Here is a 25,441-nt window from a genome sequence, read left to right as displayed (position 1 = left end):
AAGAACAAGGAATTTTTTTCCTAGTCATTTATGTATTCATTCATTCTTTCAACAAATAATTATTGAGAACATGTATATACTAGATATTCACTACTCTTGAGGCTGGGCAATGAATAACATAGTCCAAGTCCTTGCCTTCAGATAGTTTACATTCCAGAGGACAGGCAGGCCCAGTAATACACTAGTTAAGATCATGGATGCACTGAGCCTCCATGTCATCAACTATACACCTGGAATATTGATACTACCTATCTCAGGGTTGTTGTGGAAATGAAATGAAAACAAAAATGCATGTGGTGTAAGACCCAGAATAGCCAAAGCAATATTGGAGGAGAACAGATTTGGAAGACTGACTTCAAGACTTCCTCTAAAGCTACAGTAATCAAGACTGTGGTATCAGTGAAAGAATGAGCAAATACATCATTGGGACCGAACAGAGTGCCCAGAAATAGACCCACATCGATGTAATCAACTCATCTTTGACAAAAGAGGAAAGGCAATACAATGGACCAAAGATAGTCTTCTTAAGAAATGGTGCTGGGACAACTCGACATCCACGTGCAAAACATTAATCTCAGCACAGACCTTACACCCTTCACAAAAATTAACTCAAAATGGATTGCAAACCTAAATGTAAAATTCTATGGAACTCCTAAAAGATAACATAGATGACTTTGGGTTTGACAGTGACTTTTTCGATATGACACCAAAGCCACAGTCCAGGAGAAAAGAATTGATGAGCCAGACTTCATTAAAATTAAAAGCCTCTGCTTTGTGAAAGACACCATCAAGAAAATGAAAAGACAAGCCACAGACTGGGAGAAAATATTTGCCAAAGACATATCTGATAAAGGACCGTTACCCAAAATATACAAAGAACTCTTTCAACAGTAAGAAAACAAACAACCTGATTTTAAAAAGTGGGTCAAAGACTTTAACAGACATCTCATCAAAGAAGATAATACAAGTGGCAAATAAACATTTGCAAAGATGCTCCCCAACATATATCATTAGGAAGATGAAAATTAAAACAATGAGATACCATTACACACCTATTGGAATGGCCCAAATCCAGAGCACTGACATCACCAAATGAAGGGAGGATGTGGAGCAACAGAGAGTCCTCATTCATTGCTGGTGGGATGCAAACTGGTACAACCACTTTGGAAGACAGTTTGGTGGTTTCTTACAAAACTAAGCATACTTTTTTTTTTTTAAGAGTTTTATTTTTTAAAAAAGATTTTATTTATTTATTTGTCAGAGAGAGAGAGAGAGAGAGTGCACAGGCAGGGCGAGCAGCAGGCAGAGGGAGAAGCAGGCTCCCCGCTGAGTAGGGAGCCCCGATATGGGCCTCAATCTCAGGACCCCGGGATCATGACCTGAGCTGAAGGCAGATGCTTAATTGACTGAGCCACCTAGGCCTCCCAACTAAGCATACTCTTACCATACAATCCAGTAATCATACTTTTTGGTATTTACCCAAAGGAGTGGAAAACTTATGTCCATACAAAAATCTGCACATGGATGTTGATAGCGGCTTTACTCCAGTTGCCACAACTTGAAAGCAAACAAGATATCCTTCACTAAGTGAAGGGATAAATAAAATGTGGTATATGTAGGCAAGGGAATATTATTAAGCATTAAAAGGAAAGGAGCTATCAAGCCATGAAAAAACACGGAGAAATGTTAAATGCATATTACTAAGTGAAAGAAGCCAGTCTGAAAAGGCTACATACTGTATGTTCCAACTACATGGCATTTGAAAAAGGCAAAAACTATGGGGATAATAAAAAGATCAGTGGTTGCCTGGGGTTAAGGGAGAGAGGGATACATAGGCAGAGCACAGATTTTTAGGGCAGTGAAACTACTCTGTGTGATAGCATAATGATGGGTTCCCATCATTATACATTTTTCCAGACCCATAGGATGTATAACATTAAGAGTAAACCCTAAAATAAACTGTAGATGCTGGGTGATAATGATGTGTCAATGTAGGTTCATGAGTTGTAACAAATATACCACTCTGGTGGGGGATGTTGATAAGGGGGTGGGGGAAAGGCTGTGCATTTGTGTGGGGCATGCAGTATATGGGGAATCTCCATACCTCTTGCTCAATTTTTCTGTGAACCTAAAACTACTTTAAAAAGTAAAATCTGTTTTAAAAAATGAATATAAGGAACTTTGATCGGGGCGCCTGGGTAGCTTAATCAGTTAAGCGTCTGCCTTCGGCTCAGGTCATGATCCCTGGGTCCTGAGATCGAGCAGGGCTCCCTGCTCAGGGCAGGGAGTTTGCTTTTCCCTCTCCCTCTGCCCCTCCTCCTGCTTGTGCTCTCTTGCTCACTCTCTCTCTCAAATGAATAAATAAAATCTTTAAAAAAAAAAAAGAGCTTCGATCAGTGTTTGGCATAAAGGAAGCAATAATTTTAATAATATTTAGTAGTAATTAGACGTTGACAGTAAGGCACATTGGAAAGAGCACAAAATAAGTTTTTAAGGATTGTTTGCTAATTAATTGAGGCTTCTTGCTGACTTTGAAGATATAATTTTATTTTATGATTTTTACAGTGCCACCTCTTTGTTTAATATCTGGACCAAATATGCCCCCCGGCTGCCAGCTGCCTATTACAATGAAAAGCTTCTGAAGGTTGGCGATAGCCTTTGTGAAATGAAAGTAAGTGCCTCTGGAGTAAAAAGGGCCTACATGAAGCTGACTTGGCTAATTATTATTATTTGGTTTGATACCATTCCTATTTTACATGATTTGATTTTTTTCTTAGAAAAATATGAATGAATGCTACAAATTTTAATGAGGCACCATAACCAAAAAAGTGTTTTTTAATTTTGTAGTTGAGATTCTCTAGAGGTGAGAGATTCCCGAACGGAAAGACAACTTGCTGGGGTTGGGCAGGCTCACAGCCCCTAGTTAACAGAGGGTGTGGTAGGTGCCCAACAGGAAATGCTGAGTCATCATGTTCCTACCTCATACAAAGGAGCCCAGACACCACTTCCTGTTGTTTTTCACATGGCTGACCTTGCCCAGTGACAACTTTCATGGGTTCCTGGCCTTGCTGCTATGTTGTCTGGTTCCCAGTGCCCTGTTTTAATGACTTTCAACTCCTTAATGTTTTGCCATATGTAATTATAGCAGTCATTCCTTACATGCCCTGTTTCTTGCTTAATATTGTAGTCCAAACTGAGCTTGTGCCCGATTTCTAGTTCCTATTAGTGCCCAGGTCTTGGATTGCTGTGGACTTGACTTGGTTCAGTAAGACCACACCATAGCTGGGTTTTTGGTTAACAGTAATGTAAGTTTTTCCCTTAAGTTCTGGCATAGGCCCAAATTATTCCGAGTTAAATATGAATGTTTGACACATCTAGAATCCTTGGACTGAAAGTTTTTTTTATCCAAAGGGTTTTTAGGCCATTTTCAATGTTTTCTTGATCTTCAGTTTTTCAGCTTCATTTTCCTCTTCCATTTCTATTTTCTGGACTTGAATTTATTTTTCTTTTATTTTCTTGGGGGGGGTGGTTTGAGGGGGAAATCTACCAAATGGAGGATGAGATGTGGAGGAAATTTCAAATGAGGATGATCTATTGTCTGCTGCCAAAATTAGAGCATCAGCTTAGCTTCATGTAATTGGACCGTAGTTCTTAGAAACCTAAAAATAAAGAAAAACTATAGAAAAAAAAATTTCTCTATAGGAAAACTACAGAAAACAAAAAAACTGATGGACAAGATCCAACTTGTGAGCTATATTCATGTGAAGTGGAATAACTGTTTTGACAAGCATTAGAAGAGTGTCCCCTGTTTTTATGTTTCTCCTCAATATAAGAGGCTGGTGATACACAGCACAGTTTGGTGTTGTTTGTGGAGTATTCAGGTGGGTAGAGCAGATATTGGTGGAGGGAGGAGGGAAGAGCATGTTAGAAGTTGATAAAGCAAGTTCAAGCTGGGTAGTGGCTAAAGATTTAGAATATTTCAGATAGAAAGGCCCAGATAGGATATTTTAAAAATTTACGTAAAGGAACAAAGAAAACATTTTTAATCTACTTTTCACTGATGAGAAAGTGGGCTGATAAAGGTATTTAGATTCCTGAAAATGAACTTGAGTTGTTCCTTTGGTTCTAGAATCTCTTTAGTTTTATTTAATTCTAGCAAAGATCATTTTGTTGGAATAGTCTTATTTTGAACCTAGATTTGAATTTATCATATGAACCAAGTTAGAAAAGAAAAGATTCAGAATCAACTAGTGAAAAGTAGCAAACAAGTCAGTAGAAATAGAAACAAAAGTTTGACTGTGGATGCCTTCCAAGGGCCTAGGTAACCCTATAGGCAGGAGACACCTAGAGTAGTTGCTTTCCCTGGAGACAGTTGTAGGGAGGAAACTGACGAAGGGGTGCAGTTGACTGGAATCCATAGCCCTGCTCACCTCCCCTGCCCTGAAACTCCAGGTCAGCTGTGCCCTGTGCACTGCTGAAATGAGCCCTGATTTTGTAATGGAAACATAAGCATGAATTAGGACTAACAGGAATCCTAACTAACAATAGCTCGGGCTTCTTTTATTTGTCCTGATGCAGCTTCAGAGACTGTTGACAGAGGAGAGAGAGAGAGAGAGAGAGAGCCTTTCCTCTCCTCTCCCTTCCTGCCTTCTTTCTTCTTTCTCTTTCTCCCTCCTTCCTCCTTTTCTCCCTCCTTTTCTCTTCTCCCTCCCTGCCTCCCACCCTTCCTCCCTCCCCTACCCCGCCTTTCTTTCTTTTTTGGAACATAGAGGAGGTATCAGAGAAGCAAGGCTAGTTATGCAACTCATCTGCCTCTCTGAGTAGGTGGATTACCATGACATGGTGATGATGAATTTTTTTGGATTTTGACTATATATAGGTATTACCACACACACCCTGGTGAATATTCTCATGATTATGTCATCATTATTCACACCCTGGTGAATATTCTCATCTTTGAGATTGTGATGGTCTCATCTCACAGTAGGCTTGTTGGGAGGAGAATTAATGCAGTAATGCACACGAAGCGCCCAGTGCGGTGTCTGTCACACAATATGTGTTCAGAAATGCTAGTGGTAATGGTAGTAATAATGTAATGGTGGTAGTAAAAGAGTGTTACAGTAATAATCAACATTGATACTATTAAGAATAATTTGATTATTACTGGATTTTAATAATGATAAGCAAAATGATACTTTGAAACTTTCATCAAGTCCTTTTTTTATTTCAGGAATATAAATTGGCGCTTTTACAGTGCTATGGAAGGTATCTTCAGCAGTTCACTATCAACTTTGATGAGAATAAAGCAGACGTGAATCAGTTCAAAACTGCCTTTTTCCCAAAAGGCTTTGGAGACAAAACTGCAGCACATACAGTAAGATGAAAGCAGTAGCTATTTTAGCTACAATTTATGATTAGCCATGCAATGTATTCTTTAGTTGACAGCTTCTAAATGTCTTTCATTTGCTTAGCATGGCATTTGCTTGTGCGCTATAAGTTGCTTAATAAATGTTTTCAGTGATAGATAAGAAAGTGCACTTATTAAACTTTGTAAAGATGTTTTGGAGATTGTGTCACAATAATCATTCATTCTTCCAGCAGACGGTTATTATTATTATAGTAACTAATATTTGTAGAGTGCTTTTAGTTTACAAAGTGCTTTGGAAAACATATTTGATCCTCAGTAACTTTATGAATTAGAAACTATTGTTACCCTTACTTTACAAAAGAGAGAAAGAAAGCTAACGGCACAGGTGATCAAACATAGATCTTTTTTTTTTTTTAAAGATTTTATTTATTTGACAGAGAGAGACACAGCGAGAGAGGGAACACAAGCAGGGAGAGTGGGAAAGGGAGAAGCAGGCTTCCCACAGAGAGCCCGATGCAGGGCTCGATCCCAGGACTCCAGGATCACGACCTGAGCTGAAGGCAGATGCTTAACAACTGAGCCACCCAGGCGCCCAAACATAGATCTTTTAATACAAAAAATGTGATGCTTTATTTCTAATATACCAGTGTTATTTTTATGTTAATTGCTACCATTCATTCACCGGACGAGGTGCTATACTCTTCCGTATGCATTATATGAATTTTCTTCTTGTAGCTTGATTACAGTCCTAGAAAGTGGGTACTGTAATGCCTCTTTTACAGATGAGGAAACAGAGACTAAGAAATAAAGCAATGGGGGCACCTGGGTGGCTCAGTTGTTAAGCGTCTGCCTTCGGCTCAGGTCATGGTCCCAGGGTCCTGGGATCGAGCCCCACATCGGGCTCCCTGCTCCGTGGGAAGCCTGCTTCTCCCTCTCCCACTCCCCCTGCTTGTGTTCCTGCTCTCGCTGTGTCTCTCTCTGTCAAATAAATAAATAAATCTTTAAAAAAAAAAAAAGAAAAAAAGAAAGCAATGGGTAGAGTTGGTGTTTGAACCTGAATCAGTCTGATTCCAAAGCTGTGTTATTCCAAACTTGGTGATTATTCAAGGCTTTGGAAACAACATACAGTTTACTAGCAGAAAATCACAAGGCATGTTTGGGGCACATTAAGCAGTTCAATTTGGCTGTACCATAAGTACGTGAATAAGAATACCAGGTAATATAAATTGGCATCCCACTGGGAAGAGTACTGAATGAAAAGCTTAGGAGTTTAGGCTTTTAAGTCCCCTCCTGTGCCACCCTGGTCCGCGGCCCTATCTTTTTCTTGTACTGTTGTGTGATTCTGCTTCCACCCAGCCTCTCTGGCTTAGTACCAGTGCACTGGTGAGCTCCTTCTAGAAAGCTCGTATCCTAGATAGCTGTGTGGATCATCCATCTCTTCCTTCAGGTCTCTTACACTTCATGCTTTATTTTTCTTTATATTACTTATTATCATCAGATACATATTTATTTGCTTATGTTTTTATTGCCTGTCTTCCCTTCTAGAATATGAGCTTCATGAGGACAGGTGCTGCTCTAATCTCTAACCTCTAGCGCCTAGAACAATGAATTGATTCAAAACTGCCTTTTTCCCAAAAGGCGTTGGAGACAAAACTGCAGCACATACAGTAAGATGAAAGCAGTAGCTATTTTAGCTACAATTTATGATTAGCCATGCAATGTGTTCTTTAGTTGACAGCTTCTAAATGTCTTTTATTTGCTTAGCATGGCATTTGCTTGTGTGCTGTAAGTTGCTTAATAAATGTTTTCAGTGATGGATAAGAAAGTGCACTTATTAAACTTTGTAAAGATGTTTTGGAGATTGTGTCACAATAATCATGTAATAGATATAATAGTGTGTAATAGATGGTCAATAAAGCTTTACTAAGTGAATGAATAAATTAAGTGATATAGTCAGAATTATTAATCTGGAAGCACTACACTGAATAGATTAGAAGGACAAAGACTAGAGGCAGATGGTAAAGCAATGAAGCCAATGTAAGGGTATGGCAGCAGGACTGCTGTGAAGGGCATGAAAAGCTATGAAGAATTTGGTTTTTTACACGCTAAGTTTGAGGTTCTGGCACACTGTGTTTCTCAATAAATATCTATAAAATAAGTGAGTAAGAGAATGAATGGATTGAAAATGTAGTCCAGTAGGAACTGGACAATGAAGACCTTAGAGGTCTTGAGAAGTTTTGTTAGAGAAATAGATTTTGGAGTTAAATGCATAAAAATCATAGATGAAGCAGTAATGTAGAATTTACTGTCAAAATATTTGTATGCAAAGATACTCATGTTATTTCATGATCCCCCTTGTATGGACTGTAGGGAGGCATTGTGGCAGAGTTGGTAAGAATCTGGTCTCTAGAGCCAGCCTGCCTGGGTGCAAAGAGCTGCTGCACCACTTCCTCATGATGGGACCCCGGAGAAGTTATGTAATTTCTTTGTGTCTCAGTTTCCTCATCTGTAAAGAATGAATGATAAGACTTACCTCAAAGGATTGTTTTAGGATTGCTGAGATAATAAAACACTTAGAATAGGGCCGGACACTAAAAAAATATGATGCTAGAAATAGTATACGTGTATCCCAGTGGGAAATCTCATGTGGTAGAGGAAGGCCCATTTGTGCTATTGTGTGTGCACTCCCACAGCTTTAGCAGTAGTGATGATTCTCTAGCCAAAATCTCTCTTCTGAGATTCATATCACGACCATCTCACACTCCACATATCCTAAACTGAACTCGTTCCCTTTCCTCCATAATTGGCACCAACTACTCACCTAACTACTCTAGACCGCTTTCTCTCTCTTACCTCCCACATCTAAATCCCATGGACTCAGGGGGCACCTGGGTTACTCAGTCAGTTAAGTGTCTGCCTTCTGCTTAGGTCATGATCCCCGGGTCCTGGAATCGAGCCCCACATCCCTACTCAGCAGGGAGTCTGATTCTCCCTCTGCCCCTTCCCTGACTCATGCTCTCTCTCTCTCGCTCACTTTCTCTCTCTCAAATAAATCAATAAAATATTTAAAAAAAATTATAAATCCCATTGAATCAGACAAAACTTAAATTTTTCCTTTTGCGGTGTGCCTGCATGGTGAAGTTGGTTGGGCATCTGACTCTTGGCTTCAGCTGGGGTTATGGTCGCCAGTCCTGGGATTGAGCTCCACGTCAGGCTCTGCACTCAGTGTGGGGTCTGCTTAGGATTCTTCCTCTCCCTCTGCCCCTCCCCCACCCTTTTTTTTTTTTAAAGATTTTATTTAAGAGAGAGAGAAGGAGAGATAGTGAGAGAGTACAAGCCAGGAGGAGAGGGAAAAGCAGGCTCCCTGCTGAACAAGGAGCCTGACGTGGGGCTTGATCCCAGGGCCCTGGGATCATGACCTGAGCTGAAGGCAGACGCGTAATGACTGAGCCACCCAGGTGCCCCTTGAGCATGCACACATGTGCTCATGTTTTCTCTTGCTCTCTCAAATAAATAAATCTTAAAAAAAACAAAACAAAATGTTTCTTCCTCTTCATCTCTGATTCCAGCACCCATTTCAGGACCCTGGTATCTCTGGACTACGTCAAAGGCCTTTGATCTCTCCTAGTTTCCCTCCTTGTAGCTTTGTGCCCATCTTCTGCTTTTCATCTTCCACACTTTTGTCAGAATTAACTTCTAAACTTCTGAATTATAAATCAAATCATTTTATTCCACTGCCCTTTCCCTTTGACTTTCTCCTTTGGCTAAAGTCCATGGTCCTTGGAATGATGTGGAATGCACTCCATGTTCTGACCATGTACCACCTTAATAGCCTAATCTCTCTCTCTCTTTTTAAAGATTTTATTTTTAAGTAATCTCTACACCAACGTGGGGCTCAAACTCGATGACCCTGAGATTAAGAGTGGCATGCTCCACCAACTGAGCCAGCTGGGAGCCCCAAAGCTGATTTTTTGTAGTAATTTCTACACCTAACATGGGGCTGGAACTCATGACTCCAAGATCAATAGTTGAATGCTCTTCCAACTGAGCCAGCCAGGCACCCCTAATCTCTCTATTTTAAGCCTTTTTATCCAAACTTATAAAGGACTTTCAGTTCAGTGACCACAGCAACCACTTTAAGCATTCCTAACATTGCCTGTGCCTGGAATGCTTTTCCTTCTGTCCAAGAGCAGGGACCACATCTTCTTCATCCTTGAGTCCCTATTGCTTAGCAGAGTGTGACAAATAGAGGTGCACAACAAACATTTACTGAGTGAATTATGTAAATGGTAATAATTGCATCCAGATTAAGAAGTTAAAATACTACGAGGAGGGTTTACAAAATGTGATTCAGTTCTATATTGTTGGAAATAGAATTTGTACCTTTTTTGGCTTTTGAAATTTTTATGACTAAGGACAAGTAAGCCTAACTAAAAGGATGCTTTGAAGAAACCTATTTTACCACATTTCTTTCCCTATGTCCTTGAGGGCTGTTATAACAAAAATCCATAGACTGGACGGTCTAAATAACACTTATTTCTCTCAGTTCCGGAGGCTGGGAACCACAAGGTTAAGGTACTAGAAGGTTTGGTGTCTGGTGAGGGCCCACTTCCTGGTTTATAGATGGCTCTCCTCTCTCTGTGTCCTAACATGGTAGAAGGCAGTAGGGAGCTCTTTGGGGTTCTCTTTTATGAGGGCACTAATCTCTTTCATGAAAGCTCCACCTTCGTGACAATCTCTTCCTAAAGACCTCACATCCAAATACCATCACACTAGGGATTGGGTTTCAATATATACAGTTGGTGGGGGACAAACATTCAGTCTATAGCACTATATAATCTATTTAAGCAGAATCATTTTTATTTTATTTTTTCACATTTTAAGAAATGCTTTTCTAGGTTACATGAACCTTATTTATATTCTTATTTATATTTTCCCTATGTTTCAGTTTCATGCTTTAAGTGGCAAAAATATTTGCAACTATGAGCTGGTCTGTGACAATGATGTGAACCTGAAGAATAAAGACTCTGTGAGCCAGTGTCTGCATATTTTGTCCTCCTTAAGACTTATCATGCAGGTGGCTTTGCCACAGGAACACCTTTGCTGGATTATCTTTAATGGTACGTGCCAATGTCTTCTATTTCTCATCATGATTTTCAGGAAGTTATTTAAATGCCAAGTTTGATCGTAATTTGATTGATTATCTTGGCTAAATGGGTGATGGGTATTAAGGAGGGCACTTGTGTTGAGCACTGGGTGTTACATGTAAGTGATGAATCACTAAATTCTACTCCTGAAACTAGTATTACGCTGTATGTTAACTAACTAGAATGTAAATAAAAATAAAAAAAAACAAAAAACCAAATTACATATCCAAATTCTAAAAAATTTCTTCAAATATAAATAAATAATTTCTTTTAAAAAACCCCATTCATTTCATAATAGGATGATTATGGGGATTTTGTTTTTGTCTTTTTTATATTTTTGTTTGTCCTCATAAGCAGGAAAAGCATGTCTTTGGGCTTCCTGCTTCAAGGAAGGATCAGAGCCTGTGGGTATAGTCAGTTTCAGGTATGAAGAAGTAGGGGCCATGGTTAATAAGCAAAAATAGGTGGAAAAGGATCAAAGGACTGCTGCTGGTTAGACTGGTTCTAAGCATCATCCATTTATTGGTCCTTTCCTCAAACACTTTGTCCAGTGACTATTGCTTTCTACCTGTCAACCTTCTCCTCCTACTTGCTTTTGAGTGAGGAGCTTTGAAAATGTATGTGTATGTGTGTGTGTATAGTGTATTTATATACATATCTACATTGTATAAATACAAATATACATATATGCATTATATTTGTCTTGTGAAATGAATCATATTTATCAAAATACAGCATCAGCTTTTCTCTTTAAGGAGTTACAACTTAAATTCAATTTAAATTCTTTTTGAAGTTATAGTCACCTACTATATTGATCTCTGGATAATTTCTTAAAAGGAAAATGACAGCGTGTTCTATGTGTGTAAGAGCAGGACAAAATAACTTGAAAGAAAACGTATTGGATTTTCCCTCATCCATGGCAACTGAAAGTACATTTCCTAGCCTTTTCCCTCCTCTTCCTCCCCAAGTAATTTTTTTTGACATTTTGATTGAAATTGGACCTTACATTTGCTGCCTCAGATGAGCCTGATTTTGGAAGAAATTTTCAGTCCAGTGACTATTAAACTTTTTCGCCTGATCATCCTCAAGAAGATCTGTGATTCCCTGAGTAGCCATTGCCGTCCTTCCCCCTGAGTTGCTCACATATCTTGGCAGGGACTGAGCAGGACCAGAGGTTCTGTGCTCAGGAAGCAGTGGTAGGCCTGAGGGTTGGGGCCTGCAGTTGGGCCTTGCTTGAGAGGTGGAATAATTCCCTGTCTGCGGTCTTTTTAAGATCACATGCAAAAAAATCCCAATATTCTAAAAACAAAACAAAACACCAATTTCTGTATCTTCTATATACCTTTATTTGGTGTGTGCTTTTTTATACATATAGTCATGCTCTGGATTTTATTCTGTTTCCTAAATATTTTTTTACTCAATACCATGGTTTTAGAACAGAACGAGGTTCCTATATAAATCTAATTCGTTATTTCTGCCTGTTGAATTGTATTCCAGATATCCATACACCCCTCGAGATGGGCACCTGGTTTGCCCTACCTCTATAATTGCACAAATGATTCTGTGATGAACATTCTTATGCATGTCCTTTTATAATTCTGTGTTAGGGTTTTCTGGGATTTATGTCCAGGAGTAGGATTGCTGGGTTGTGCAAGATGCATATACTTAGTTTTGCTAATTACTGCCCCTGTTTTAATGAAGTCATCTCAAAGTTATGAAGTGCCAGACATTGTTCTAAGTGCTAGGGACACAGGAGTAGACAATAGACAAAAACTCTGTTCTCATGCTTACATAATGCTTCAGGGAGATGATAAACAAACAAAAATTAAATGGTGTGTCAGATAGCGATGAGTACTACGGAGAAAAATAAAGCTAAGAAGGGGATAGGGAGAGCCGAGGTTGGGCTGGGGCTGAGCTGCTCTTTTAAACAGAATGGTCAGGGAAGGCCTCACTGAGATGACACTTGAGTGAACACCTGACTGAGACATCTGGATATTTCGGGGGAGGGCATTCCGACTGGGGGATTAACAAATGCAAAGACCTTGTAGTTTTTAAAGTTTGGCGTTTGAGTAATGAAAAATAAATTGACCTACAGTCAATTTATCAAAAAGCATTTCACCTTTTCTGTTAGACATTAATACTGTTTCTCTTTATTTTTAATTGACTATAACAAATACACTCTCTTGGTTTCTTAAGATAGTTAACTAGTTTTGGTTCTTTCATAGACTCTAACTGGGTGTATGACTATTACATAATACCTTATTTCACAACCAACCTGAACTCAACTCATTCAACCCTCACATAGCTGGATTATTTTGGTGGTGGCCATCTTTGATGAAAAGGAGTCACATGACAAGGCAATAAACTCGTATTAGGGATTTGGTTAAAAATAAAACAAACTTCCAGAGATATCCCGAGATTGTAAAGATTCAACCTGTGTTCCATTTTATGTCATTTACTCTCTCTGTCAGGCTTCTGCAGTGGGAATTTGTGGGCCATGCCAAGATCCTGAACCACCAGAGAAGGATTCAGTTATAGTCAGGACATACTAGGTCTGGAAAAGTTAAAATCTCATATTAAAAATACAGAGGGCCCTTGTCATTCTTCAGGGCAGTCTGCTGAGGTCTTCTGAAATTCCCCAGTTCCTGTTACTGACATGTTTAATATAGGCTCCTGGCTTACACCTGAATCACATGTTCTGCGGGGAGGCATGAGTTGGCTGTGGGTATCCTTACTTGGTGACTTTTAAGATAAACACAGTCAGACAATTTCATTGTTAAAGATTAAGATCAGAGGTCAACAAAGCCAAGTTGAGATAAGAATGCTGGGCTTGAGCTGTTAGTAGCCAAGTGGTTTCTTTCCTAGTGAATCTTATGTGAAATAACTAATCCCATGTCCCAGGGGCAGTCACACTAAGAAGGCTGAGTCCTTGAATGTTAAGGACCTAGTGCATTCTCCATAAAGTTTATGGTGCTGCAAGTGTTTAAAAGTTTATTCAGTATTTTTTGTCACTGACTTATGTAATTAATGTTTATTATGCTGTGCTTACAAGTGTATTTTAATCAAGTGATGTGTGTTTTGGAGCAGATGCTGTTTTCTCAGAAGCTTTTAAAGTTTAAGTGTGAATATGGATTTGTAATTGTTGAATTTGGATGGTTCTGAATTTTAGATCAGATATTTTATAGAAAATATTTAGACTACTTGTCATAATTACATGCTTTTTAAGTCACGTTACCATCTTTGGGGTATGTTTATAGCACAATAATGTCCTTTGCATATAGAGAGATGTCTGGTGATGCTGTTCCCCACCCCTGCCCCAGCTCTGCCAGTTTTCTAGCCTTCTGTTTTCATTTAATTAATGGCCTGACCAAAAAAAAAAAAATCATACTTGAATGGTCTTAAATAGGAGTTGGAAATGCTGTTTTTCACTAGAGTGCTTATAGGACATACCTTAATAAAGGAGTAAATATAATTATGAGACTGCAAATAAATAAAATGTGAACTCTTATATGTTTTGATTTTTAAATTATCATGAGCTTCCTTGTTAAGTATTGTGCCATTTTGATGAAATATGTATCCTAATCTTATCTGGAGATTAGTCTTTAGTTTTTCAGTCATAAAGAAACCATGGGCACCAATAGCATTTTATATAAGTTAATAAAAACCACAGGGTGCATAAATTATACTACTTAAATATTATTTTTTCAATATATTTCAAAACTTATGCTGCCTTTCAAATGAGGATAAAAGATTCCTATGTCAACTTACTTAACATATGGTCAAATTAGTTCTTTTAATGATTTGGCTGCAAGTTACAAAAGAAATTGTAATGATTATAACTCTCTAACCATTACCAGACTTTCTCATAACTTCACTTGTTTTAGGAACTATAGATTTAAACTACAGAAATTAGAATATAAAATTTCCATTATTTAACTGTAAAACACGTTAACAGTCTTTTTCTTCATCTAGGTACCATTTACATTTACACCATTTGCAGAAAACTGATGATCATAGGTCAGTCCTCCAAGGTATGAAATTTACTGACAAAACATCTTGCCCTCTATTTCCTGTTTTTCTCAAGACTTTTTTTAGCATTGAGTGCTGAACAAAGAAAATTAGTGAATTATATAACAAAATTTAATAAATATAGTTTTACTATTCTTTTACTTTAACATGATTCTCTCTAAAAATAAAAAGACAATAACATATTAATGAAAAAAAAAGAATTCCTAAAATTGATAGGTAATCTCCAGTGTCCCTCAGTCTCTCAGATTAGTCATTACTTGTTAACTTGATACTGAACATCCCTCTGGTAACTATCTCTTTAGGTAGGGTGACCATCCATCCTGGCTTGCTGGGACAGTCCTGGTTAATGTCTGTTGACCTAGAGTAATTATTAATAGTGCTCCCTTTTGCTCCTTAAATATGTGGTGACTCTATGTTTGCCATGGAGTTTGGACTTCATTCTCCTCCAACAGCTTGGACTTGACTTATGGCCTACATGCTAGTTGGGTGAATGTCCACCTAAACATTGTCCCAGTTATGAGCTGAGGGCAAGGGGCCTTTATTTTACAATAAGATTCATACTTACTAGTACTTACTGCTCAGTTTGAGCTCGAGGAAGTGGCTGACACTTCCCTTCAATGTTGGTAGCACTTTTGTCTGTAGGAGACATATTTATTCCATGTGTCAATGTCCAGTCATTGGAATGTGGGCCAAGACGGGAGAATACACTTGCGTTGAGAGCAGGCTTGAACTGTTTCTGGTATCTGAAACATTACTGCTTTATTTATTTATTTATTTTTTACTGCATGCAAAACCTTATACTGAATATTCTAATACTCAGTGCAGATACTTTCTTATTTCTTCAAAATATAGCCAAGTATCTTAAAATTTGACAATCCTTAAAAAGTAAAAATGGAAGCAAAGATACTTGCATGCGCGATGCATAACATTAATTATGTGTTCTCTCTCTGTTTAGTTCCTCACATTTAAAAGCTCTGTTACTGACAGTGACTCGAGCAAGCTCTGTGCCAGTGTTTTGGATGTAAATTGAAATGAGGGGAGACTGTCTCATGAATAATGTAAATGTGGCCTACACACTATTCCAACAATTCTACATTCAGTTCCAGATGATTTCCTAAAGAGGATTTGCGTACTCTTGTTGCACTTGCTGTAGCAACAAATCCTGCTGCACAGAGCCATCGTGGTTTGGTCTGCTACAGCTTTTGTCTGCCAAAGCCTCGAAGGGCAGAGATCTCTGTGCCAAGATGGAACTGTTAGTGTTTGTACTTAGTAATGCTGAGAGAATTTTACTTTCATGCGATTGTCATCTTAAAATAATTTTATTTAGATCCTGCAGAAGACATCTCCCCTCCCCCTTATTGAACTTGTGCTTTTGTCTGACAAGGTAAGGGCTGAAGGAAGATAGTTCTGTGGTCCCAGTCTTGTGGAATAGGAGTGGGGGGAGTGAGAGATGCAAGAATTTGGGGTGGTGGGTGGTTGTACAGTTGGCACTTGAAGATTGGAATGAGATTCTTTCAGTTTGTTCACTATAATACATTTCACGGAAATTAATAATTTTCACCCAGAAATTCCCAAGCCCTCAGCTGGTGAGTTGATTCCTGAGCTGAGGCTATAAATGAACTTGATGGGTCCATTTAATGGGAACAAGCCCTTGGAGGTCCAGCCACACCTGAGCACTTCCGAGTATGAGCAGTTTTAGAATTTGAGTCTGTGTAGCATACAACAGAAAGAGAAACAGACATGGGATCCCCAGGGTTTTCCTGGTGTCATCCTAGAGCAATCTAAGCTCCTGTTCCTACAGGATCTAGACAGTATGGCTACCATTTGTTATTATTATTGAATCCCTACTATGTGTTAGGTATTATGTGAAGGGCTTTGCATATATAATGCTCAGTATAGCCTTATGAGGTGTGCACTCTCATCATCATTATCATTTGTCAAATGAATGCCTGCCATTTATCAGGTATGCTGCTAAGCACTTTCTTCACATATTATCTCATTTAATCCTCATACCACCACTTTGAGAAAGGTGCTATTATTACCTTCAGCTTAAAGATGAGGAGGCTGAGGCTCAATGTCTCACAGAGCGGAGTAGCTGGGGCCAATGCTATACTGTACTGCCTCTCAACACCATTACGGTAATGCATGCCTGTCAACTAAATTTAGTCCTGTCATGACCCATCCTATTTTGGTCCACCTACTCAAATGGAGGAGCCGTGTAGGAGGGTTAATAGTTTTCGACCTGACTCTGTATTCCTGAAGATGTCCTGAAGACCGGGACTGTCCAGGGGGCTTTTCCCTAGATGGGAAACACTTACTTTCGTGCTCAGACAGGTCACCAGCATAACCTTAGGGAGTGGAGGGAGGCCAGATTTCTGAAGCCTCTTTTCCTAAAGACATATGACAACTTCGCTTTCACTTACGGTCTAATCTGTAATTTCTTCTGAGGCATTTAAAACTGTAGTAGGGTACTCAGCAAACATTAGAGATATACGGTAGAATCTATTCATTAAGAAAAAAAAAGTTGACTTCTGTTTCATTTTACTATAGAACTGAAATAGTTTAGTAAAATTTTGTGGTTTGGACAATTACTGTCAAATTATTCCACGTACCTTTACGTAAACTTCAAATCCAAACTGAAGTGCCTCTGTGTTTTCAGCCAAGGGTACAAGAGGACATAAATGGTGCTGCAGCGCCATCCTGTGGCTGAGATGATGGATCGCGTGTGTTTTTCCTGCTCAACACCTGAGCATGCTCTTGCAGGGCTCTTATAACTGGGTTTTTCAAATTTTTTTTTCCCTTATAAAGAGAACAGTTCACTGAAATCCCATCAACTTTTTTTTTTTAAGTAAAAAAATTTTTCTTCCGAGCTTTTAGGGGCAAGAAAAAAGGCTACAAATTAAGATTTTTTTTTTTTTTTAGGGATGGCTTTTTCATCTGTAAACCTGACAGTTTTTCAGAACCCTAAGTGGAATGATGGGTTTTCAGAACTCCTCCTTTGTCAGGGTTGCCGCATATTGTGGAAGGAACGCTGCTGTCCTTGGGAGTCCAAAGACCTTGAATTCCAGCCCCAGCTCTGTTGCTTACAAGCAGTTTAGCCTCTTGGAGTTAGATTGGGTTACTTTTAAGGTCCCTCTGGCACTAAAATATGTGATCGGGGTCTTTTATTCTAAGTCTGAATATGAACCCAAATGTAATGTGAGCAATTGGTGACTAAAGCTATTTTTATCTTGAAATGTGAAATTTCTATTATCAGCGATCCCAAGGGGTTTTGAAAAGATATGTGAATTTAAAGGGGGAAAATTTATACATGGTTGATCCCATACCCCCACAAACCACAACAGTACATATGCAAAAATCCACGATAGGATTTTTGTGCGACAAATGTGAGAAAACTCGTTTGGATGACTGTTAATTCCACCTCAGTTCACGGCGTGGCAAGCTTAGCAAACAACAACAGCAACAACAGCAATAAAGCAACCCTGGGCCCACTTAGTAGAGATGTAGTGTCCAGAACCAGGGACTGAAAGTTTCATTTTACTGTGAAGAAGCCTTGTACTTTAAAGGACTTTGGCAGCCTGGAGCAAAACCATGAGAGACTAACCATGATGGAGAAGGGAAGTGCAATCCTAGGAGATCTAAAAAGTGCCCAGGGATGTTTATCCTGGAGAGAGAGAGATGGGGGAGAAGACAGGATGCATAGGTGTTTTCCGATTCTTGGAAGACTGTAAGTTGGAAGTGGGCTTGGGATGGTTTTGTGTTATTCCAGAAGGCATAACTAGGACCAGTGCACTGGAGGTATATTAAGATGGATTTCATTTCGGATTAAGGAAGCACTTTTCATGTTTTAGCATTGTCTTCTGGTTCCTTGTTACTAGAGGTGAGAACTCTTGGACAGGGGAAGGTATAGGACATCTGGTGGTGGTGCCAGTGATATTGGTGGGGATGAAATTAGATTGACTTTCAGCCCTTTGATTCTATGATTACTTGACATAGTTCCATATTTAGCACCATTAACTGGAGCTTTTTGATGAAGGTCAGTCAGTCAACACATATTTATGTAATATTTACCATTATACACCAGATAATTTTAGGAGGTGGGGATATGGTGGTGAACAAGACAGACAAGGTCCCTTTCCTAAGTGACTTTATATTCTGGTGGGATGAGCTTAGTGGATAGCAAAGAATATTACAATTCCCTGTCAAACTCTGCTCTACTTCCAGCACTCTCTTTTCTTCCGGAATCAAAACTGACTAGACAGTGGAGAATTCTGGCCTTTCAGGTGTCTTTCTCTTAGATGAGAAAGCTGAGGTGCTTGCACATGTGTTGTATGTGCTGTCTTTGAAGGCTCCAGAGATGGTAATAGGGTTTGAATGTTATCGGTGTTTTCTCTATTTTTACTATTAAATCCTATGTCAGTCTGGTGGGTTTGCTTTATGCATATGAAGCTCCTGGATCATTTTGATGATTTGCCTTTTCAAGAGTTGACTATTACAGACATATTTTTCCTTAATTACTTCCTCAATTATTGAGGGCCGAATTTGTTATTAGAAGAAGGACTTTATTCTGTTGTCCAAATTTATTATCATTATTTTCTTGAGCAACTCAAAGACTTGTTAGCTTTCCTGTGTTGATTCTGCTGACTTTAAGGTTTGTCCACGGAATGCATTTACTAGCACTTGGGGATATCTACTGTGTGCCTGGTACTCTTTCAGGTGCTGATGATATAATAACAAAGTGCCATTTGTGTTCTCAAAGAGATTACAGTCTAGCTTTGGAATCACACCCACGTGAGCATATTAATGGCATTGGATGTAACGGAGATATGTAGGTATAGAAACATAATGTAAATTACCTCCTCCACTGCTGTGGACCCTTGACCGATATTAATAAAAACCAGCTGAGTTCAGAGCACTTTAGGAGCTAAGAAGGAAGACATCCTAAAATCACTAACTTGAGATTTCGAGTTCTTGAAATTGTTCCTTTACTTTTTAAGTGCTTGTTTTCTCTTGACTCACTATCTATGGTATTTTTGGTTTAAGCAGTCAGCAACTTGTGCTCATGACTTATAATTTGGTTATATTAGATAGAAATCGTCACTGATAACTTAAAATGGAAATACATTCGAGTGTGCTTTTTCTCTCTCAGGCCTTGGAGTACCTCCTGTGGGCCAGCTCGTGTATGGAGTTCTCGGTCCCCCTCCTGTCGGTCAGGTACTTGACGTGGAGAGCTACCCTTTACACCGCTGTCTGCCAGGGCTATTATGACTGCCAGGCTGGCATTCACGGAGAGGTGGGCCGCCTTCCACGCTCAGCATTCCAGTATTTAAAAATATAAGTTATTCAGCATTTTCTTCTTCAGATGCCCAGCAACACAAACGCAAACAGACAAACGAAACCTAAAGAATTGCAGTGGGACAAGACACAAGTCCCAGGGTTTATTTGCAGAAATGTGCTTGGCTTCTCCATTCTGTTGATCTCTTGTTCTGTATTCTGCTCTCTCCTTTCTTCTCCGTTCACTTCTGCCTCCTCTGCCCCTTTTCTGGACAAGATTTCGGGTATCCTGTCTTCCTCATTGGATGCTTGTATGCAAGTCACTTTCCTTCCAGTCCCCCTACAGTCCATTTGTCTTGCTTTTCTCTGCTTCCAGCTGCCATTTGTTTAATACGCCCGATTTCTTGTTTTTCTTCTTTTCCTGTGTATCTCTTAGACTGAATACTTGAAATGTAACTTAGCTGTTAGGCGCTTCTATTAGCCTTTATGGTACCTCTGTGTCCATGAACAAAGGCGCCCTCTCTACAGTACGTGGTAGCTGGCTTGTCACTGGGTGAGGGCTTGGTGAGAATCAGAAGCAGGCACCCCTTCCTTCAGGCCTCCACAGAGTGCATGGTCTGCTGAGTGCAGGGGTGCTGGATTGCAGCCCTCACTCAACCTCTTGGCTGGAAGTCTTGTGCAGGACAGAACCATCACATCTGTACAAATCTTTTCGTATCCTGTTCACAACCATCAGGCCGGTTAGTGACTTCTTTACATTTAATGTTTCCTGCCCAAACTAATTCTGAAGGATTGGATGGTAGTGGCTCGTCCTGAATAGCCTAATGCAGCCCTTGAGGGGTACATTTTCTAGCCCGGGGTACATTCTAGAAACTATTCACCATGCATGTACAGTTAGTTAGAGTGTGTACTAGTGGTGACATGTTTCTGTAGCTATTAAAATTGTCAGGGAAGAGAACATATACACAGTTTGGACTATTTGATTCCTATTGGAATTCTTCCTTACTGGAAAATTTAACCCTTCATGTATGTTATTATGTCTAGAAGCATTTACATGAAAAATTATAAATTATAGATGAAATATTTCAAAGAAATGGTAAAATAAATGACATAAATTGAACTGTAGAGAATCATAATAATGGTGATCTGATTAAATAAGCAGGTCTCCCTTCCTTCCTTCCTTCCTTCCTTCCTTCCTTCCTTCCTTCCTTCCTTCCTTCTTTTTTGTCCAGATATTAGTAAATACTTCCTATATGCTGGGTACTAGAGATACAAAAATAAATAAGAGCCTATGCGGACCTCACAATTTAGTGGACAAAGTGAACAGTTGACTAGATAGTACAGGATGCTTTAGTAAGAAAGTCAGTATTTCGAGGAAGGGTGTGTGTGCCGTGTGTGTGTGTGTGTATGTGATACCAGAGAAGTGATCATCTATATGAAGCTACAGAATTTGGCTTTTCTTACTTTTTTGATTTTCTTGATTCATAAAGTTAGCATATCTGACAGCTTATTAACTTTAGGCCTGCAGAATTTTGGAATGCTTGTAGGAAATGATTGATGGGATAGTTATAGTGTTACAAGGAGTTAGCATCAACCTAGAGTTTAATTCACCAATTAAATCAAATATCTGGAAGAATAAAACATGCTGTCTTGATACATTTTTAATCACTATACTCTCACTTACTATGAATTAAATTTATTTTAATTGCATACAGGCATTTGCTCGGCGTGCTTTAGCTAAAATTGATGAGTTAAGGCAACTGGAATTAATGAGTTCCTCACAATCACAGGAAGAATCCAGAAGACATTATAGAGAGGCCACAATAAAGGTATAAAAATTTCATGAAATAAAAGAAATTTACTGCACTATATAGTTGATTAAGTACTTAATGTTAGTGGTTGAGAAGTGCATCCCATTGTTACCTCATATATAATTCTTTTTCTGAAACAGATGGCAGTGATGATCTTCAAAAGAGGAGTATTTGAATCTAGAAGAAAAAACAAAAGTCTCTTTAGACCAAAGTTAAGAGTTAACCTGAGGGAAGCTCAAACTGTAAGTCTAAGAATGTCTTCTCTTGTTCAAATTCTCTTTGCAGTATGTTTGTGTTATACCTCCCATCCTTGAAGCCTGGTCACTCAGTATTAAATCCTGCCCCCTGTTCTCGGCACCAATGGCAAATAGAGGAATGCCTTCCCACTTTGGACACAGCCTCACTCCGTCCCTTTCTTAAAGTTTTATACCTTCCCACAATCCCAGTTTTGTAACTTTAAAGGGCAAGATGAAGAAGAAGAGCCTGGGAAAGGTTCAAATGCGGACTTGGAGTGGTGCCACGGAGGCCTTTGTCTTTGACTGCTTGGTGTTAGCTTAGTGGGCTTTGAGGTTGGAGACAAGGTGGAGGCACCTTCTCTCCTCAGCTTCAGACTTCACCCTTGGGAGTGTTCAGGAACCAGGCTACACTGAGGCAAAACAACCCCCATATCTCAGTGGCTTAAAACAACCTTTATTTCCCACTGACATGATGGCTACGGCAGTTCACAGGGGGCTCTGCTAAGGGTGAGGGTGAGGAGAAGCCCTCATTTGGAGAGTTGCTGGTCGTTCTGCCGTAGGGCATTGGAGAAAGCTCTGGAGAATTGTGCACAGGCAATAACGCCCAGCATGGAAGGGAGCGCAGTCTCTTCTCATGTCAAAACTTGTCATATGGCTCTCCTGGCGCCTGGCATGTTTGGTCAGCAGTACTAAGGGCTGTCGGGGTGGGAGACTGGGACATAGTCATGCCTTCTGGGGTCCTCTGCCCTTTCTCCCCCTGCCTTGTCCTCCCACTGTCTTGCCCTTGCCTTTCTGAATCTCAGTACCCCTGAAGGCCCAGTTTGGTTTTTTTCTTTGAAGCTTTCCCTGAGTATCCTAGATGGCTGTAAATTTTTCTGTGAACTTCTTGCTAGGGACCAAAAATGAAAGTGAAGGGGAAGATGAGCAGTTTTGGACAGGAGAGTAGTAGAATTTCAGAACCCGGAAGAAATTTAGGAAATCGTCTGGTCCAGTCCTGTCCTATTCCATATGGGAACATAAAGCCCAGAGTATTTGAACTATGGCCTCAAAGGCCACAAAGGCAGCCACGGGACTCTGGGCCAGTGCTTTCTCATTACTCCGATGCCTGCTGCTCTCTTCATGCATTTCTTCTTATAACATTTCGGAGAAGTTATTTTTCTTTTCTCTAAAATAAATCATAATATCTAAATACAGAAATTATGTGGGCATGGTAGCTTTCTATTGCTTCTTAGTGTGACTATGGTATGTTGGCTGCTGAGCCCAGAGGTGCATTTCATACATCCTTTTAAAATCATATCCCTTACTGACCAATGGTGGATAATCAGTGGGGGTGGGGACTTGCCCAATCATAGGTAATTCTTTGGATGAGCTGTGGAACTGCCTGCATCTGGTATTGTTTTTTTTTTTTTTTTTTTTGCTTTTTTAAAATTTATTTGACAGAGAGACACAGAGAGAGAAGGAACACAAGCAGGGGGAGTGGGAGAGGGAGAAGCAGGCCCCCCCGCGGAGCAGGGAGCCCGATGCGGGGCTCGATCCCAGGACGCTGGGACCATGACCTGAGCCGAAGGCAGACGCTTAACGACTGAGCCACCCAGGCGCCCCCGCATCTGGTATTGTTGAGTAGTAACGCTCTATAGGATTTGTAAGAGAGCAAGGGGTAGGTATTTTTTTTTCTGGCTAGCAATTTTTTTTCTCTGAGCAAACCAAATTTAAGTATCCAAAGCTGCAAGACTGTCATTAATTAGCATATTATTATGCTTTATAATCATCCTTCAATAAAAATTAAATATATTTCCAAAGAGAAGCGTTTCAAATTCCAGATAACATTACATTAAAAACACATCTATTTCTGGTTTCCTTTAAGATAATTGTCTTATAGAGGGGCGCCTGGGTGGCTCAGTCATTAAGTGTCTGCCTTCGGCTCAGGTCCTGGTCCCAGGGTCCTGGGATTGAGCCCCACATTGGGCTCCCTGATCAGCAGGAAGCCTGCTTCTCCCTCTCCCGCTCCCCCTGCTTGTGTTCCCTCCCTCACTGCGTCTCTCTCTATCAAATAAATAAAATCTTTAAAAAAAAAGATAATTATCTTATGGAAAAGTCTGGTGGTATATCTTTTTAGAAAAAAGTTATAATTGTTTAGTTGGTAGTTTCTATAGGGAATAGTCATCATACCCTTTTTATAAAGTCATAGTATATTACCTTGACATACTTTGCAGAATGTTCTGCTTTATATGTATGAAATAATTTTATTATGTGTCTGCAAAAGAAAATAATTTCAATACGCGTTAAATCTATTTTATAAAACATTTCTGAATTTGTAAATCCGTTGTAAACTCACAGTTAATCAGTTTGACTTTCAAAGGATTCCTTTAAAGGACTACTAATCCATACTCCTAATGACTGACTGTTTAGTGATTCATTCAATAAATATTTTTAAACTACCTGCTATATGGGGCGCCTGGGTGGCTCAGTTGGTTAAGCGACTGCCTTCGGCTCAGGTCATGATCCTGGAGTCCTGGGATCGAGTCCCACATCGGGCTCCCTGCTCAGCGGGGAGTCTGCTTCTCCCTCTGACCCTCTTCCCTCTCGTACTCTCTATCTCTCATTCTCTCTCAAATAAATAAATAAAATCTTTAAAAAAAAAATAAACTACCTGCTATATGAACAAGATAGGAGTTACATTCTAGTGGAGAAATTACACAATAAATAAGTATAGTAATTATAGTTTGTGATAAGTATTAAGAAGGAAATAATGAGGGGCACCTGGGTGGCTCAGTCGTTAAGCATCTGCCTTCAGCTCAGGTCAGGATCCCAGGGTCCTGGGATCGAGCCCCGCATCGGGCTCCCTGCTCAGCGGGAAGCCTGCTTCTCCCTCTCCCACTCCCCCTGCTTGTGTTCCCTCTCTTGCTGTGTCTCTCTCTGTCAAATAAATTAAAAAAAAAGGAAATAATGGTAGAGATTAAATGAATTACATGTAAAGCCCTTAGAATGTTTCTGGCATGCAGTAGGTCCTTAGGAATATTAGCTATTACTATTATTTATTTTTATTCATTCATTTAACAGAATGTATTAAATGCCTACCGTGGTTACATGTATGGTGGAATATAGAAGAGCAAAGTCACAGTTCTGTCTTTTTGAATGGCCTTGGACTAATGAGCAGGATTTGAGTGGATAGGGACGGGAGGATAAAGTGTTCTAAGTACAGGACAAGGGCACAATGATAGCTTGGACGCAGGAGCAAACAAAGTTTACTGGGGGACAGTGAGAAATTAAACTTGACTGGGCTAGGTATATTATGTTGGAGATTAATATAATACATCTCATGGAGTAGATGTCATACAAACCATAGTATTTAGAAGTTGCACACACTATCTGGATCATGTCATTTAGCTTCTCATCCATCCGGATGTTTTTAAAGGTGGTTTCACATGCTCTATGCAGTATTTGTACCGTAACTGGTCAAATATTTTTATTACTATTTAAAATTTTAGTTGTTTCCAGTTCTTTGTTATTCTAAATATTGAAATAATCAACAGCTTCAATGTGCTATTTTTTTTTATTTCCTGTGGACAAAGTTCA

At 39.5% G+C, this 25,441-nt stretch overlaps 1 protein-coding gene and 1 long non-coding RNA gene across 2 annotated transcripts in view; one reads left to right on the top strand and one right to left on the bottom strand.

Moving 5' to 3' along the window:
- The window catches only part of CFAP54 (cilia and flagella associated protein 54), a 290,017-nt gene that overhangs the window by 6,134 nt on the left and 258,442 nt on the right, over positions 1-25,441 (top strand). The window contains exons 2-8 of the mRNA XM_025882575.2: positions 2,566-2,671; positions 5,231-5,374; positions 10,317-10,488; positions 14,488-14,546; positions 19,694-19,837; positions 21,534-21,647; positions 21,770-21,871. Of these exons, the coding sequence (XP_025738360.2) occupies positions 2,566-2,671; positions 5,231-5,374; positions 10,317-10,488; positions 14,488-14,546; positions 19,694-19,837; positions 21,534-21,647; positions 21,770-21,871 (841 nt within the window). The remainder of the gene's footprint in view (positions 1-2,565; positions 2,672-5,230; positions 5,375-10,316; positions 10,489-14,487; positions 14,547-19,693; positions 19,838-21,533; positions 21,648-21,769; positions 21,872-25,441) is intronic.
- The window catches only part of LOC141374084 (uncharacterized), a 97,945-nt gene that overhangs the window by 25,038 nt on the left and 47,466 nt on the right, over positions 1-25,441 (bottom strand). Inside the window, exon 2 of the long non-coding RNA XR_012380648.1 lies at positions 21,742-21,806. This is a non-coding gene — a long non-coding RNA (uncharacterized lncRNA). The remainder of the gene's footprint in view (positions 1-21,741; positions 21,807-25,441) is intronic.

This window comes from Callorhinus ursinus, unplaced genomic scaffold, assembly GCF_003265705.2.
Source record: "Callorhinus ursinus isolate GAN/ISIS: 27379988/994484 unplaced genomic scaffold, GSC_fseal_2.0 scaffold14, whole genome shotgun sequence".
Lineage (NCBI taxonomy): Eukaryota > Metazoa > Chordata > Mammalia > Carnivora > Otariidae > Callorhinus > Callorhinus ursinus.
Note: the sequence above shows the minus strand (reverse complement) of the source record. Positions and strands in the feature narration are given on the sequence as shown.